General features: G+C 27.5%; 1 protein-coding gene across 1 annotated transcript in view; it reads right to left on the bottom strand.

Annotated features, from left to right (window-relative positions):
• Positions 1-792: 792 nt before the first annotated feature.
• The window catches only part of LOC100198882 (anoctamin-7), a 40,980-nt gene continuing 25,471 nt past the window's right edge, over positions 793-16,301 (bottom strand). The window contains exons 6-9 of the mRNA XM_065816856.1: positions 16,167-16,301; positions 8,193-8,464; positions 6,255-6,321; positions 793-975 (exon numbers count right to left, since the gene is read on the bottom strand). The exon at positions 16,167-16,301 is cut by the window's right edge and continues 53 nt beyond it. Coding sequence (XP_065672928.1) covers positions 6,296-6,321; positions 8,193-8,464; positions 16,167-16,301 — 433 coding nt within the window. The 3' untranslated portion in view covers positions 793-975; positions 6,255-6,295. The remainder of the gene's footprint in view (positions 976-6,254; positions 6,322-8,192; positions 8,465-16,166) is intronic.

Genomic DNA, 16,301 nt, shown 5'->3' with positions numbered 1-16,301 from the left:
TTGTATAAACAAAAAAAAAAACGGAAAAAAAGTTTTCAGCAAAAGATTTTTACATTTATCACCTTTTCTCCGCTTAAAAAAACTTCATGCTTTCTGCCCCGGTTGACCTCCCGGTATTCATACATAATAGCAATTTAAGACTTGTCTGAACATTAAGAACCATAAATATAGCCATTTTATCATATATTATACACCCTAAATACTAGATACACCTTAAATACTTCATGCACCAGATAATAAGGTGGCCAGAGCACAATTTTTGTGTGCCTTTGTTTTTATGTGAGCAAATTAAAGGTAAAAAACTTAAAGAAAGTTTTTTCACTTTGAATCTATATAGTTTGCTTTAAAATTAAAAATGCTTAAAAGTTGAATAATATTAAATCATTTAGCAATCTTTTTCTCTCGTGATATATTAGTGCAATGTTTATATTTAATGCAATTACTCATTACATAACAGAAATTTTTGTAATAAAACTTTTATGGCTACAGAAAGGTATTAGGATCCAATCCTTTTAAATTTAACTTTAACTGAGTAATCAAACTAAACGGGTTCTACGGATCATAAATATTTATTTTGATATTTTCTTTTTAACTATATTTGTTAAAAAAACAAGACAACTGAGCATGTGTAACAATCCAACTTATTGAAAAAACCTTGGTAAGAAAATACCAAAGTGATATAATCAACTAAGATTAAAAGCACTATTTTGAAAAATGCCAAGGATATTGGATAAATTAACTTTGATTTTATTCAAACCATTAAATTCAAAAAATGAAACAGCTATATTTTAATTTTCTATTTATTTTTATTTAATATACAAAGTAAAATTAAACAAATAAAAGGTTATTATGGTAAATATAATAAATAAGGAAATAAAATAAAAAAAAGAAGTGTAACCAAAAGCCATAAACGTCCATTAAGCAAATTTATTTTGTCAAAGCAAAATTTTGTCAAAATAAGGTTCATACTGATTTCTAAAAAATATAAATATCAAAATTTTAAACACCAGTTTGTGACATTGGTACATAGAAATATGCTCTAAGACCTTGCAATACATCCCCAGATATTTTTTTTTTTATCATCAGAAAACTTTTCTTTATTCCTTAAATGTAAAAAACAATATTTTTGTCGGAGACATGAAAAGAAATCACGTACTTTAGGTGAGTGCCCAGTAATTTTGTTGTTCAAGATAGGTAACTAAAAGCCATGCGGCATACTCAAATTTATAGTATGTTGATACTAGTGTTAAGTGAGGATGACTTGCAAAAAGAATAGGTAATCGGAGTTAACCCAACCTCGCCACGACTTCTATTTGCCTCCATCTTAGAACTACGACTTTTAAGTTTATTAATTTTTTTTTTAAGTTCTGTCATAAATTAGATCAAAATTCATCGACAGATTTCAAATTTCATCACAAAATTTATTTTCGTTTAGGATTTATGACCATGCAAAGTATAAAATTCTTCTCATTTACCGCCTAAAATGGAAAAATTAACTTGGACAGGTATTGGAGGATCGTCTCGAACTCCACAAAATTGCATTAAAAAAATCATGTTCTTGAGCATGTATTTTGAGTTTTAAAACTAAAATAGCATACTGAACTATTAACTTTTTTAACTAATTACTATTATTGCTATTTCAGTTATGACTGTTATTTGAATTCAGTTATTACAATTATTATTTCAAATATTACCAATTAACAACGGCTAGCCGTCGCTCATAGTTAATAATTGAAATAACAACTTCTCACACTCGTTGGCATATGAACTGACAACAAGTTTTCGGTCATTGCATTGAAATTTATTTAATGAAACTGATTTATCATGCCAATATTACAAATGCATATCAGAAGTTTTTATTTGAAGCATTCATTTAAAATGCTTAATCGTGCGAAAGAACACGTTGATTTTGTTAAAATATTTTGCATTTGTTGCATCGGGAAAAAGCAAGGATTTAAGACCTTTAAATAATGATGAAACAACCCCGGTGGGAAATAAGCTAGCGAAAAGCTAGTTAATCGCTATCTTTAAGTAAAAGACGCGCTTAAGACGTATAAAATGCATAGTAATACGTGTTTTAAACGTCTTAACGCGTTTTGTGTGACCTGGCTCAAAACAAAAATGGCAAAAATATTGACCCTTATGTTTGAATGTGTTTTGGGAAAACTTTATAAATCCGTTTTAAATGAACCTGCAAAAAGACTTATTTGTCCAGATTGATATGTTCAAGTGTCACAAAGAATTCCACATCCGTGTACGAAGTTAAAAAGACAAGAATTTGACGGTCATTGTAAGATCAACATCCCCTGCAGTGCAAAGAAAAAATTTATCCAGTTCTAATTTAATTTAAATTAGAACTGGATAAAATTTTTCTTTGCACTGCAGGGGATGTTGATCTTACTGCAGTGCAAAGAAAAATATTATCCAGTTCTATCAAAGGTTTTAGCATAAAGAATCAGATAACATTTTAGCTTTTTGGTTGAACAAGTTGCTATGAAGCAAAAACATTTGGTTCAAAGCAACTTGTCTCTGTCGGAAAGACTGAGGTTAAGAAACATTTCTTTTCTTTGGATAAATTAAACAAACATCAACTAAACTACATACCAACTAAGGTTTTGATGCCTAAAAAATTTTTTTTTAAACAATTTTCTTAAGAGTTTAAAGCCAATTTAAAATTTTTTTGAGTAATCACAATATGAATGAAGTTGCACACATTCTGAGGAGTGAAGGAGGACAAAAAAGTAAGAAATCTGGTTTCAATATGACTGAAATCAACAAGATGATCGGAAAATTATTTAATGGTGACAAACTCCCATTGTTATTAGGAGCAAATGAAAAAAAGAGGTAAGTAATCTATTATCTACAATTTAAGATAAGGGGTCTTCCATAAAGTACGTAGGCAGGTAGGGGAAGGGGGAAGGTTACCCCTCCTAATTTCTAATATTAATGTACCGATGAGTACTAGGAGAGGAGGCTGGTGTAAATGTTATGTTATAATATTATAATTATAATTAGTAAATGTTATAAAATATAGATATGTCAAACAAACTAAAATCTTTTAAGTTTTCTATGATTTGAAAAATTTATGCTTTGGGGAGGAGACATAAATAATGTGTACGTATGCATATGGGTCTTTGAAGGTATATAGTTGCGTACAAAAGGAGAGGGAGAGTCCTTTTTTAGTGGATTTACTGTGTGCATACTTTGCCCTCTAACTAAAATGCAATCTGTATCATTTATTTTGATTTTTAATGCATGTATAGATGGTACAAAAAGCAGCTACCAAATACAGCATCGTATAGAAGACAATGTTTACAATAATTTCCTAAAACATAGACAACTTTGAACTGTTTTTTCATGAGTTCATTCTTGAAGATCCCGCTGATAAATACATTAGGACACAAAAAATTTTGAAAAAATATTTATGTATCTTAATGTAATTTTTAATATGAGTAGTCTTATAATTCCGGAAAATCATAAGTCTTTTCTTATGTAAAAAATATAGAGCATAGAAGGTTAAGGACTCTAATTTCTGTAAAGGCATACATAGCTGAGCAAGAATAAATATAGAGCAGTTCTCTACGAGCTATATTAGGCTAAGGACTCTAATTTCTTTAAAGCCATACATAGCTGAGCAAGAATAATATCTTGCTCAAATTCATTGACATGAAAGATGGAGTCTTCGACATGATAAATAATTTTTAAATTTGATAAAAATTAATTACATAAATAATAATAATTAAGAGAGCCAAGTCCAAGCTGCTGTTTTGTATTGCTAAAAACATAGTTGTTAAATACAACTACTAATAATTTTAAAGCAGCTATCAATTTGCAGGTAACTTGTAAAAAGTAAAATATTAACCTCCTATAAAAAATTGTTTAACATAATTTTTTGATATATGAAATGGTGATATCATCACATGCAAAATATAAATAAAAATCTAACTACATAAACCCCAATTTTTTTTTTTACAGCAATAAAGTCATTGTAGCTAACCCTATTGGATCCATAATATAATTTTTATTTAAGATTTATAACATGTAAAGTTTTTGATGAGATTTGAAATCTGTTGATGAATTTTGATCTAATCCATGACTGTACTTAAAAAAATAATATTTTGATCTTAGGAGACATACGTAGGGGTAATTAGAGGTCAAACGGGGTTGGGTTAGCTCTGATTACCTAAACTTTTTGCAAATCATTCTCATTTGACACCAGTATCAAGATACAAGAAATTTAAGTATGACACATGACTCTTAGTTACTTATCTGGAACAACAAAATTACAGGTCACTTGCCTAAAACACATGAACTCTCTGCACGAACCCATGAAAAATGCTGTTTTTTTTTAATGAGAGATAGTTTTCTCATGATAAACAAGAAAAAAATCTCTGGGGATGTGAATTTATATATATACATATAAATGAACTTTTATATTAAAAAAATATATATACACATATATTAACTAGCTTACACTCAACAAACCAATTTAAACAAACACACCCTAAACAACAAATAGATATAAATACAAATAAATATTCATTTTCACATGAACCGATAGTAATCGTATTTTTACAAGACTTAAATTTTTTTGTATAACCGTAGTAATATTTCATAATTATAATTATTTTATAATTGTAATTATAGTAATTATTTAAATTTATGATTTAGCGAGGTTTTAAATTGACATTATTATTTCAACGTTGAGCAACATTTTAAATACTTTACTTATGGTGTATCAAAAATGTGTTTTAAAGTAAAGAAATATATATATATATATATATATATATATATATATATATATATATATATATATATATATATATATATATATATATATATATATATATATGTATATATATATATATATAGAGAGAGAGAGAGAGAGAGAGAGTAAACTGGGGTAAGAGTAAATGGTTTAGCTTCAGATTCAAATATTTCTTTAAAGTAAAAATATTTTATGTTTATTTTTTTTTTGTTTCAAAGAGATTTTTTTACACTATGTAAATATATAAAAATTAAGAAAAAAGATTTTGAAAATCTTTAAAAAAATCGATTTTTATGAAGGAAAAAACGTTTACTTATTCCCTTATAATTGGGGAAAAGTAAACTAGTTATTTTTTAATAACAACTTTTTAAGACATTAAGAAAATGAAAACTAAATAAGGATATTAAGAAAATTAATTAAAAATAAAATGAAAACTATCTTATCAGAAGTTTACAAAAAACTATTTTAATCAAATATACGAAAAAAATTATTTATTAATTAAAAAAAAGAGTTGTTTCATCGGCAGAAGCAGGTTCGCGGCATATTTTCATGGAAAAAAACTCTTCACCAACTTTGTATTTTTTGGGTAAACAGGATCGTCAAACCCAAGACTTAACTAAAAGCAACTAAAAGCTTCAAATTGGTACCACATTTTGTTTTGAGTTGGCAATGTTTCTTCTCAAACTCTGCGACACTTTTTGCACCTCTTGATGTTTTTGTCCTGTCTTGGTTTTTTTGAAGATTGCACTTGCTGAGTTTCATCTGAAACTTCACTGAAGTGTTTCTTTAATATATATATGTATAAAATCATATATATATATGTCCAAAATCAAAAAATTTCAGCAAAAGATTTGCTAAAATTTTTTGATTAGAGATTTTGAAACTTTCATGTTCTAAATTACATCTTACATTTCTTAATTACAACTTTCAAGTTCTCAATTACATCTTGAAAAAGTGTAGTTGAGAGAAATGAACTTCTATTTATGTGAAGTTTGAAAAAAACTTTAAAATATTAGAGCAACCAGTTACGCTTTAAACAAGAATCAATTACTCTATTGTTGTTTTCAAAAGGTAATGTAATTTTGTAAAGTCCAATCTGCGGTTTAATAATTTGCAATGCATCATGTTTGAATAACTTACAGGTTGCTTTAAATATTATATCCACTATTTTTCTCAGAATACAATTTTATTTCTCACATTGGTTATCCACATATATTATCCACAGAAATATAACACATAAAAAGTAAAGACATTCTCTATACGTTTCCTTGCTAGCATTTATTAAGTTATTTTTAACTTTACTTCAAAAATACTACGCATACAAAAATCAACAATTAGAGTGAGGTTTTGTATATAATCTTAGGTGGATATTTTCCACTTAAAATTATATACAAAAAAACTTATGTATCTTTAAAAAAACAGCTTATGTTTTATGTAAAACTTACGTATCTTTAAACTTAAAGTAATTTTTAAGTTAAAAACTTACAAAAAAAATCTTCTATGGGATTTGTTGCTTAGCAACATCAGCTAGATAACAGTAGCAAATCCGTTTTCTAAATAAAAAATGGAAATAAACAATAGAATAAAATAACAAGGGTGTTATTTTTTTTGTTAACAAGATAAGATAAAAAGATACCAAGAGATAATTAATAAAACTTGAAATTTGTCAATGAATATAAAATTAGTATAGGATTGTAAATGAAAATTTCCTGGAAAATTTAAATTGGGAACTTTTCAGAAAATATCGGGAAATTTTCCAAAAACGTTAAGTTATTTTATAATTAATGGGTAAAATTTTATGTCTTATTTAGGCAGTTGTTATGGACACTTTTATGGTAAAATATTGTGAAGCAGGTTATAAAATTTTGAAAAAGCTCTCTTTGAAAACACTTTTTTTGGTATTTTGTTGAGTTTGTTTAATGTAACTATAATTAGCAATTATGGAAGTTTGTTTTCAAAATTTTCTATAATTATCTTATCTTGTTATATGCTTAGCATAGTGAAGTTCAGTGCTGTAGCAAGCTTTGATTTACTTGATTGAATAACAGACTTGATTAAATATTTACAGTGTTTTACTATTTTTTCTTGATTTAATGATGTTATTGAGTAATGGAAGGCAAAAAATAAAGAAACATTTTGATAAATTTGAAATTTTAAAAATATATATACCAATAAAAATAAAGTACTAATGATTTCAAGGTCATAAATTCTGCCGCTACTCGCCAAACAAATTGTTTTGTTATTACTTTACTGAATATTCACCTCAAATGCGTTTGCTAATGCCGTTTTTAGATGTATTATTATATTCTAACACAGCTAGTGCATTTATAACATGTATCTTTTATAAAAAAAGTTTAAATACAATATTTTAACGTAAAATCTTAAATGCAATCTTAACACCTAAAAGTTTATGTTTCTTTACACTCTACAAAAATAACACACAATAAAATATTTTAATCTAAATAAGATTTTATTATTTGTCTTTTGTGAATATTTTACATCGTAGTTGAAAGAAGTACAAACTAGAAATATGTTATACACAAGCTCAAAAGACAGGATAACATGGAAAACATCTACTTTTTTTTGTTCCACAAAAGTAGAATACGTAAAAGTAATATATAACAACGTTTTGTTGCTTTCTTAACAAATTCATGATTCAAGATTTAAAACAACAAACTTGATTATAAAATATTTGACCGAAAAATGTGTATTATTTTTGCTTGTGGGTAGGGTTTAAAATCTTCAGAAATTTTACAAGAAAATTTGCTCAAATTTTCTGGAATTTTTCAAAATTTTTTCAAAATAAACTTATAATACTTTTATAAAATTTATTTCTTTGTTTCAAAAATATGCAATATAACAATATGGAATAAAAATATTTTATCATCATAAATTTAGGTATTCTTTAAACATTTCAACTAAAAATATAAAATAATAAAGACCCACAAGGAAAAAATACACATTTATATACACATAAGTCAAATTTTTAGTGTACTCCCTTGATCAACAAAATATGAACAAACACATTTTTTTTTTTTCTGTAAGGTGACTTTTGATTGAAGTTATCAGTTTGAAACAAAGAAAAATCTACAAGTGAAAATACAAATGAAAATATACACAAACCATGTTTTATGTAAACAGTAAATGAAAATATATTCTGACAAATTTATCAATTATAACAAATATATTAAAAAAAAAAATCAATCTGACAAACAATCAATAAAGGAATTGTGAAGACAAAATTAGAAATCTTTTATAATGCCTAAAAATCTATAATGCATTAATATCAACTTTTGAAATATGTTTTTAAAAAAAGACAACTTAAAATTATTTTTTCTAAAAAGCAGAATTTATCTAAAAAAGAAAACATTTGTTTAAAAGTATTCTTTTTTAAAAAAAAAAAAAAAGACAACTCAATATATACCTGAAACATCATCCTTAAGGACATCGATGCCAAATATTTGTTTCCTGATTTTAATTTTATATAACTTTTCAGCTTCTTTTGCAAGATGTTGCTGTCTCCTAATTTTAAGGCACAATGAAGTAGGTTTGTCTGGTATAAACCAAGCCAAAAGACGTGATGTACCTGATACTACAGACTGAAATATAAAGACAAATGCAAAACGAACTGCCCATATCTCCCAATGGATTTTATTAAAACCATAAGGTGATACAGACTCGTGAAAACCAGCAAATCTAAACAATATGAAGTATAGATAAACATAATGAATAAATGTTTATAAAATACAGTAATTTTGTAACATATCTAAAGCATGCAAAATAACAAGCAGTCAACAGTCAATAACCACTAAATTAATGACCAATATTCTATTTCGACCTTCTAAAATGAAGGTCAAGAGTCTGATTTTTGGAAAATAAAACTTTACAAATAACCAAGATTTCAAAATAACCAAAATAACCAAAATTTCAAAAAGAAAAAAAAATGCTAAAATTTCATATTATTAATCAAATCTTGAAAATAAGTCTAAAGTATTTTTATTATTTACAATATGTTACATAAACAAGACTCATTGACGCGTATTATATCACAAACATGTGTATTTTTTTTACTTTATTATTTAGCTTTCATTAGTGATAAAATCCAAGGGTGCCTCTTTTTATACATGATTTAAATTCATATTTCATTAATGTTTTCCATTTTATATTTAACTAAGAACATTTTTTTCTTCCAACTATTTTAATTTTTTTTGCCTTCAATCTTTTCATGTATTAACCTGTAACCTCATTTGCAAATTTGTTTATATTAACAAATTCTCAAGAAAATTGCAAGAAAATTAAATGTAGGTGAGTAAATAAAGACAAACAATGTTTTCATTTTTAAAACAATCAGAGTTAAGACCACAGTTTAAAAAAAATGAAAAAAACTTAAAAATTTACAGCTAACAGCTCAATAATGGATTAACGCTACTCTTGCAAAATATAATGGAAACGAATGCTTTAGAAAATAATAAAAACCTAGTTACAAAAATAAATTGCACAGTTACTAATATAAAAAACAAACTGAGATTTATAAAGAATATGTGCGAGAATGGGGTAGCAAAGAAGGTAGCTATAGGTAACATAAGCAGCCTTGAACTGATAAATTAAATAACCTGCATAAAATATGAATCTAACTCACATTTTACGAGACTTAAAAACAATAAATAAAAAATAATTAATTAGCATACTTTTTAAATACTTTTTAGAAGCCTCAAAGTGCTCAACCAAAAACACTCTGTTTAAAAGAAAATTAAAATGTAAAGCTCAAATTTATTGTAACAAAAACAACTTTTATAAAAGCAACATTGGCTTTTAGTTTGCCAAACAATCTAAAAACTAAAAACACAGAATTACTTCATCATTTTATAAAAGCAGCTTTAAATAGAGAAAGTAAATCAAGTGTGAATGCATTATTATTTCAGACAGAAATAACATAGATAACTTCTTGATTGGTGTGTTGCGCATTCTTTTGAGTTAGCTTTATAAACCAAATTACCAAAACTTTCAGCATCTAATGATGCTGACAACTTTAAAAATATTTTATAAAAACATATATAAACTCTAAAATGCTACAACAATTAGGAGAGCTTGTTGCACCATTATTATCAGTATTGTATTTTAGAATGCTAGAATATTTGTGAATATATTTAGAATGCTAGAATATTTGCTAGAATAATTAAAGTAGTATAAGGTGTCTATCTATAGCATCAGATACAATATCAGGATTTGTTTATTCAAAACTGTTTTCATTAGTTAGCTTTGTTGTCTGGAATTTTCTTAAACTTTCAATTATTGGAAATAAATCAAGTTTTTTTTGATCAGCAAAAATCACAAGCAAAAAATTAACATTGCCTTATATAGGCATTTTTTTTTGCAAATATGTGATATTTGCTGTAAAAAAAAAAGAAAAAAAAAGAGGTTTGTAAAAAAGTCCTTAATTTCTGAATATGAAAATTTCTGAAATGTCTTTCAAATATGTTCACCGCTGTTGAAAAGAGTCTAGAATAGCTCCTGAAAGTTTTCTATGATTGTGTTTGATCCCTCTTAAGATATATAAAGCATTTATTTATAATCAGCCAGTTTTAATTTAGGTTTTTCAGCTTCTGTGAATTTATTATCAAAATAATTAAAGTAGCCAAGTACTTTTTTTTCCATACTATCTAAAAGACTTCATCTCCTTTACAGCACAAACAACTATACTTTTATTCATTTCCAGTTTTCAAGTTTTATATTTTTCTAAAATTTCCTGCAATCCTTCAAAGCTCAATGAATTGAATATCTAACTGATCAACAACTCGTTAACTTCAAAAGCTTTTTACTCTAATCATTACTCTGTATCTTTTATCAAATCATTACTCTGTATCTTTTATCAAATCATTACTCTGTATCTTTTATCAAATCATTACTCTGTATCTTTTATCAAATCATTACTCTGTATCTTTTATCAAATCATTACTCTGTATCTTTTATCAAATCATTACTCTGTATCTTTTATCAAATCATTACTCTGTATCTTTTATCAAATCATTACTCTGTATCTTTTATCAAATCATTACTCTGTATCTTTTATCAAATCATTACTCTGTATCTTTTATCAAATCATTACTCTGTATCTTTTATCAAATCATTACTCTGTATCTTTTATCAAATCATTACTCTGTATCTTTTATCAAATCATTACTCTGTATCTTTTATCAAATCATTACTCTGTATCTTTTATCAAATCATTACTCTGTATCTTTTATCAAATCATTACTCTGTATCTTTTATCAAATCATTACTCTGTATCTTTTATTGTAAAAAATAAAAAAATAAAAAGAAAGATGAAAAGAGTAATTTTTTGCAAAACACACATCAAGAACAATAGTTAGGACAGTTGTCACAGTAACAGTAATGGCTTAATATTAATTTTTTTATTTTTTATTGCTAACTTTACATTTATTAACTTTTTTCATTTTTCATTGCCAACTTTACAATGTAAAGTTAGGACAAAAATATTCAAAATTTCCACCAAAATAGATTTTCTTCATGTTTTAACATAACAATTAAAAATGAAAAAATTAAATAATGAATGAGACAATTGTAAAGTAGACATATAAAGTTACTTTACATGTAACTACACATTATAAGTGCAAACATATAAAATTACTTTACATGCAATTACAAGTGCAGAGCCTTTTTAAGTATCTTAAAAACCACGATGAAAGAAGAAAAAATTTCAATGTAAAAAATTCATAATTCCTGCTAATGCACTGTTGTAAAAAAATGAAATATTGCTTGATGTCATGACCCAGAAAAATCCTTTGGGGGTATTATTGTACTATCATTGGTAGTTACTGGAATATAAGTCCCTATATCTGGTTACACCGTCCGTGGAAGAAAATCCATTTTCAAATTTTGCATACAATCACATTAAATACATAGTTTATAAGCAGCTAACAAAGTCGGTATCAAGAATTTTTATTCATCCCAAAAACACAACAAAAATATTTATGCAGTAAATTCACTTGTAAATAATAATTTTCTTCAATTTTGACAAAGTTTCAATTCTAATTGTTTTTTCTTGAGAAAAATGTCTAAACTGATTTGTAATATTCCTAATTAATTTTGTTGTTGTTGAAGTCTGTCATGCAACTTTTCAGCCTGTCTTCATACTCTGGGTGGTAGCTTGGTCTCTTATACCTTTGCCAATGAGCACTGAAAAGATGATGGAGTGCTTCAGTTTTGATTCAGTCATTGCTTTGAATAAATTCCCAAAGAGCTATTGTGGCGTTGTATGAATTGAGGAACATGGTAGATGACAGCATGAATCTTGGGAGTGTTGGTGGTGTCCTGATGTTATAAATAGGAGACTGTGAATTACTTTATTTTTTTAACATAGCTTTCATCAAGGAAGTTGCCAAAACAAGCATGGACAACATCATTGAATTTTCCGGGAGACTGAATAAGTGGGAACTAGCATAAGTGTGAAGCGTTTCAAAAACTAGTTTAGGTGCGAACTGGCATATGTGCAAAGTGCGCCAAAAGAATTTGCAAACACAGGCATAAAAGTGAATTAGCAATAGTGCAAAGCAGTTTCAAAAACTGGCATAAGTATGAACTGGTATAAGTACACCAAATAAAATTGCCAATTCCCACTTATGTCAGTTTGCACTTATGCCAATTTTAACAAATTCTTTTGGCATACTTAGGTCAGTTTGGATTTATGCCAATTTGCACTTATGCCAGTTTTTACAACTGCTTCGCACTTATGCCAATGTTTGCAAACTTTTTCAGCCAGTTTGCACTTGAGCCAGTTTTTTAACTAGTTCACAATTATGCCAGTTTGCACTTATGCAAATTCACTCTTACGCCAGTTTGCACATACGCCATTCGCAGTTATGCCAATTTGCACTTATGAAATTTGTGCTTATTCAGTTGTTCGGAATTTTATTAGTTTCTCAATAAAAGGAACAGCTGGAAAGAAAGAGTGCTGCTGGGCCAATCTCTCCAAAACATCCACATTCTTCAAAAGTTTCCTGCACTCATTTCCAGTCAGTTGTTCACCATGAAATGGTTGCTGTTGAATATGATTTATGCTAGCCATTCAGGAGCATGTGCCCAAATCTTTGAGAGATTGTAGAAGATGATTTATGACACCAAGCAACAGATGAAGCTCCATAGGTGGAAGCACATCAATGACAAAGGATTCATCTGAAGATGATGGGTGCATGAACAGAGTTTCTGAATGAAATTGCTTTCTTGATGTTAGCACCAGCCACATTGAATGCCTGATAATCTCTACTGATTGATCCAAAAGTTCTTAGAGATTCACACTTTGCAAGATCTTTTGATGAAATGTGACACCAATAGCATGGGTTTGCACTAGAATGTGCTTGTAGACCACAAATGATATTTACCAGCTTCATATCACAACGGAAAAAACGAAGCGAAGTTTGTCAAAGTTCAGCAGATCAAAAAATTGCTTGACATTGCTTTCATTTACCTGGAGATTATCAGAATAGGCAATCAGTAACTGACGCTCAACATTAGAATCTTTATCCAGAGAATTGGCAAGAATTTGTTTTAATAGCGGAGCTTATGAAGCTGAATCTTTTTCTATTATTCTAAAGCTTGCTTTTAGAAAACCACCATCATCACTCCCAGCTTCACAATGTAGTCATCAGAGAGGTTTATAGTTTCAAGAACTTGCTGACAAACAACTTAAACTCAAGTATTTGCAATGAATAACAAGTTTATCCACCTGAATTGTGCCCTTGTCAGTTACAACTTTCATCCAAGTTTTGTCAAACTGACTTTCAAGTTTTTTGCTCAACTGATCAAACTTGGAGAGGAAGTTGTTTTCAACAATCTAACTTAAAACAACTTTTTTGCACCAGAACTAGACAGCCCTGTGTTGTGTTGCACATATACAAGATCTTTTACTGGTTGTTCTGGTCCTTCATCAAAAAGTCTTCTTGCTCTTGAAGATGAACCTTGAAAATAGTTAAGAGAGATTTTACATTATTATGCCTTACATAGATTTAAAATATGAAGCTAAAACTTTAATTACCTAATACAATGTTACCTGGAAGAACTGGAATAGGGTGGCCTTCTATTCCCTAATTCCTATTCTACTAAGACAAACTGTTCCATGAGGTAAAGCTTCCTTGTTGACAATGACTGATGCTGCAACTCTTTAAGCTGCCACAGAGTCCTTTGAGTTGACTTCTGCTAAATTATTTTGCAAGTTAGACCTTGAGTAATTGTGTGGGAGACTCTTGCTAACAATTGAAAAACATTGAGAACATTTTCTTTCAACTGAGTTCTAATTTGTTTCAGGTTTCTGGGTTGACAAGACTGGATGTGAAGAATTGTGTTTTGCTTTACTAATTGAGCAAATTAAACAATTACAAAGCGAATCTTTTGTAACAGGTTGGACTATGATAGTCGTGAAGTTAAACAGCTGTGTTTGGATTTTAAGCTTTCCCTCCTCAAGCCTCCAAAGGTTGGAGCGGCAACACTCACAAATGCCAGTTGGGACTTTTGGATCATTAAAGTCAACTGTCTGTTTCAGATTTTGTTGCACTTTTTCTGTCTTAAAGCTGATTGAAAAGCAATTAGCCTTGCCAAGAGACGAGAAGCAAACAATCTTCCTGTTCTCCTTGTGATTTTTTGCTTGATTTGGCTTTTTTGTTGTTGTTGTTAATTCAGATGCCAAATCTATGAAAAAAATGGATTGAACAACTATTGCTCAAGCTTTTTCACAGAATTTTATCATAATACTTTATAAAAAAGCAATTTTGATTTTTTTAAATTTTTTGGTACAGGTAACTCATTTATTCTTTTTTATACTAAAAAAAAGCAACCAATTATTTTTATTTTCTTCCTAAGACAATTTAATTAAAAGTTATAACAAATTAAGTTTTATTGCTCTAGAGTTAAATATATTGCAGTTTTTTTAATGTGATTTTATGCAAATTTGAAAATGGATTTTCTACCACGGACGGTGTAACCAGATTTAGAGACTTATATCCCAGTAACCACCAATGATAGTACAATAATATCCCTAAAGGATTTTTCTGGGTCATGACATCAAGCAATATTTCATTTTTTTACAACAGTGAATGGTAAACAATTAACTATTTTAGTTTGAAATGAAAAATATGTGCTGGTCTTATTTAACTGCCTTTTGGAACGACTTTGTAGCTTATAAATAGTTGAAAACTATCCCAGTGTCAAACTAAAAAATATGTTCCTATACTGTGTTTATAAATGCGTTATATAAATATGTTATATAAATGTGTTTTATACATTTAGAAACAGTCTTGAGCTTTAGACTATTCTTCTCAAAAAACCTGAAGTACTTCTGATAACTTGACAGTTTATACAAATAAATACATTTTTTTTAATGCAGAACAATTCACTTATTTTACTTTAAGACAAAATTGGATTTAAATGAAAAATAAATTTGATAAAACAACTAAAACAAATAACAGAAATAACTAAATTAAACAACTTAAGAATCACATGATAAAAAATAAAAAATAAAAACATGATAAAATTTTAATATAATAGATGAAACTCCAACATTTTGACCAACTAAACTTTAACTTAATTAAAGGAAAAAAAATTTTAAGTTGCGATTAATCAGGTGAAGTATATGTGTTACCCAGTCAAACTGACTGTCCCCTTTTATGTTTTATTTTGCATGCTGTGACTGCACCACTATTTTGTGATTAGTTGGTAATTGTTAAGCTTTATTAGCCATTGATTGATTTGTGAAACTCATTCAAATACTTCATTCATACAAAACAAAAAATATGTGAATATTAAATGATTTATAATAATTTTGTATATAAATCATAAACTTAAGTAGCATATAAATGAAATCATAAAAACCCAAATTCAAGATGGACAACTCATAATTTAAAATTCTAAATTCTAAACTAGCATACATGAATTTCAGTGTTTAAATACTATTTATAATATATCATTTAATAAAACCTTTTTGTTTTCTTATGGTCATTTGATATTATTATTAGAAAGCAAAATAATTTTAAAATAATTCAGAAAAGTTAGATCATATGCAACATATTTTTGAAATTTTTTTTTTTTAAATTACATTAACTCTTTTTATTATTAAACTGTTTTTCTTTTAAGATATTTAGTGTTTATTGGAGTTCTAACAAAAAATAGTGTTATTTTAATGTTATCAGTCTAAAACACCAAAAAAAACTTGTCAACACACATAATTTATTGAATTTAATGTAACCAATACTGAACTTAATGTTACAAGTATTCAAAAAATATTTCAATTTTATGAATAATAAAATTTTTAAAAAAGTCTGTTATACTCAATCCCGGATTTACTAACTAAAATTAAGGAATCAAATATTTTATTAAAACATTAGCTTACCGACATATTGGGTATTGAGGATTCTGTACGGGCTTTTCGTGCTCTTTAAAATTACTGACATTATAAGAAGCCAAACTCCAGTCCAAATATCCAATTAAGCTACTATTACTATATTTATATTTGTAAACAGTCCGT

Source organism: Hydra vulgaris, chromosome 13 (genome assembly GCF_038396675.1).
Source record: "Hydra vulgaris chromosome 13, alternate assembly HydraT2T_AEP".
NCBI classification, from domain to species: domain Eukaryota; kingdom Metazoa; phylum Cnidaria; class Hydrozoa; order Anthoathecata; family Hydridae; genus Hydra; species Hydra vulgaris.
The sequence above is the reverse complement of the archived record's forward strand: the minus strand, read 5'-3'. Positions and strand labels throughout refer to the sequence as shown.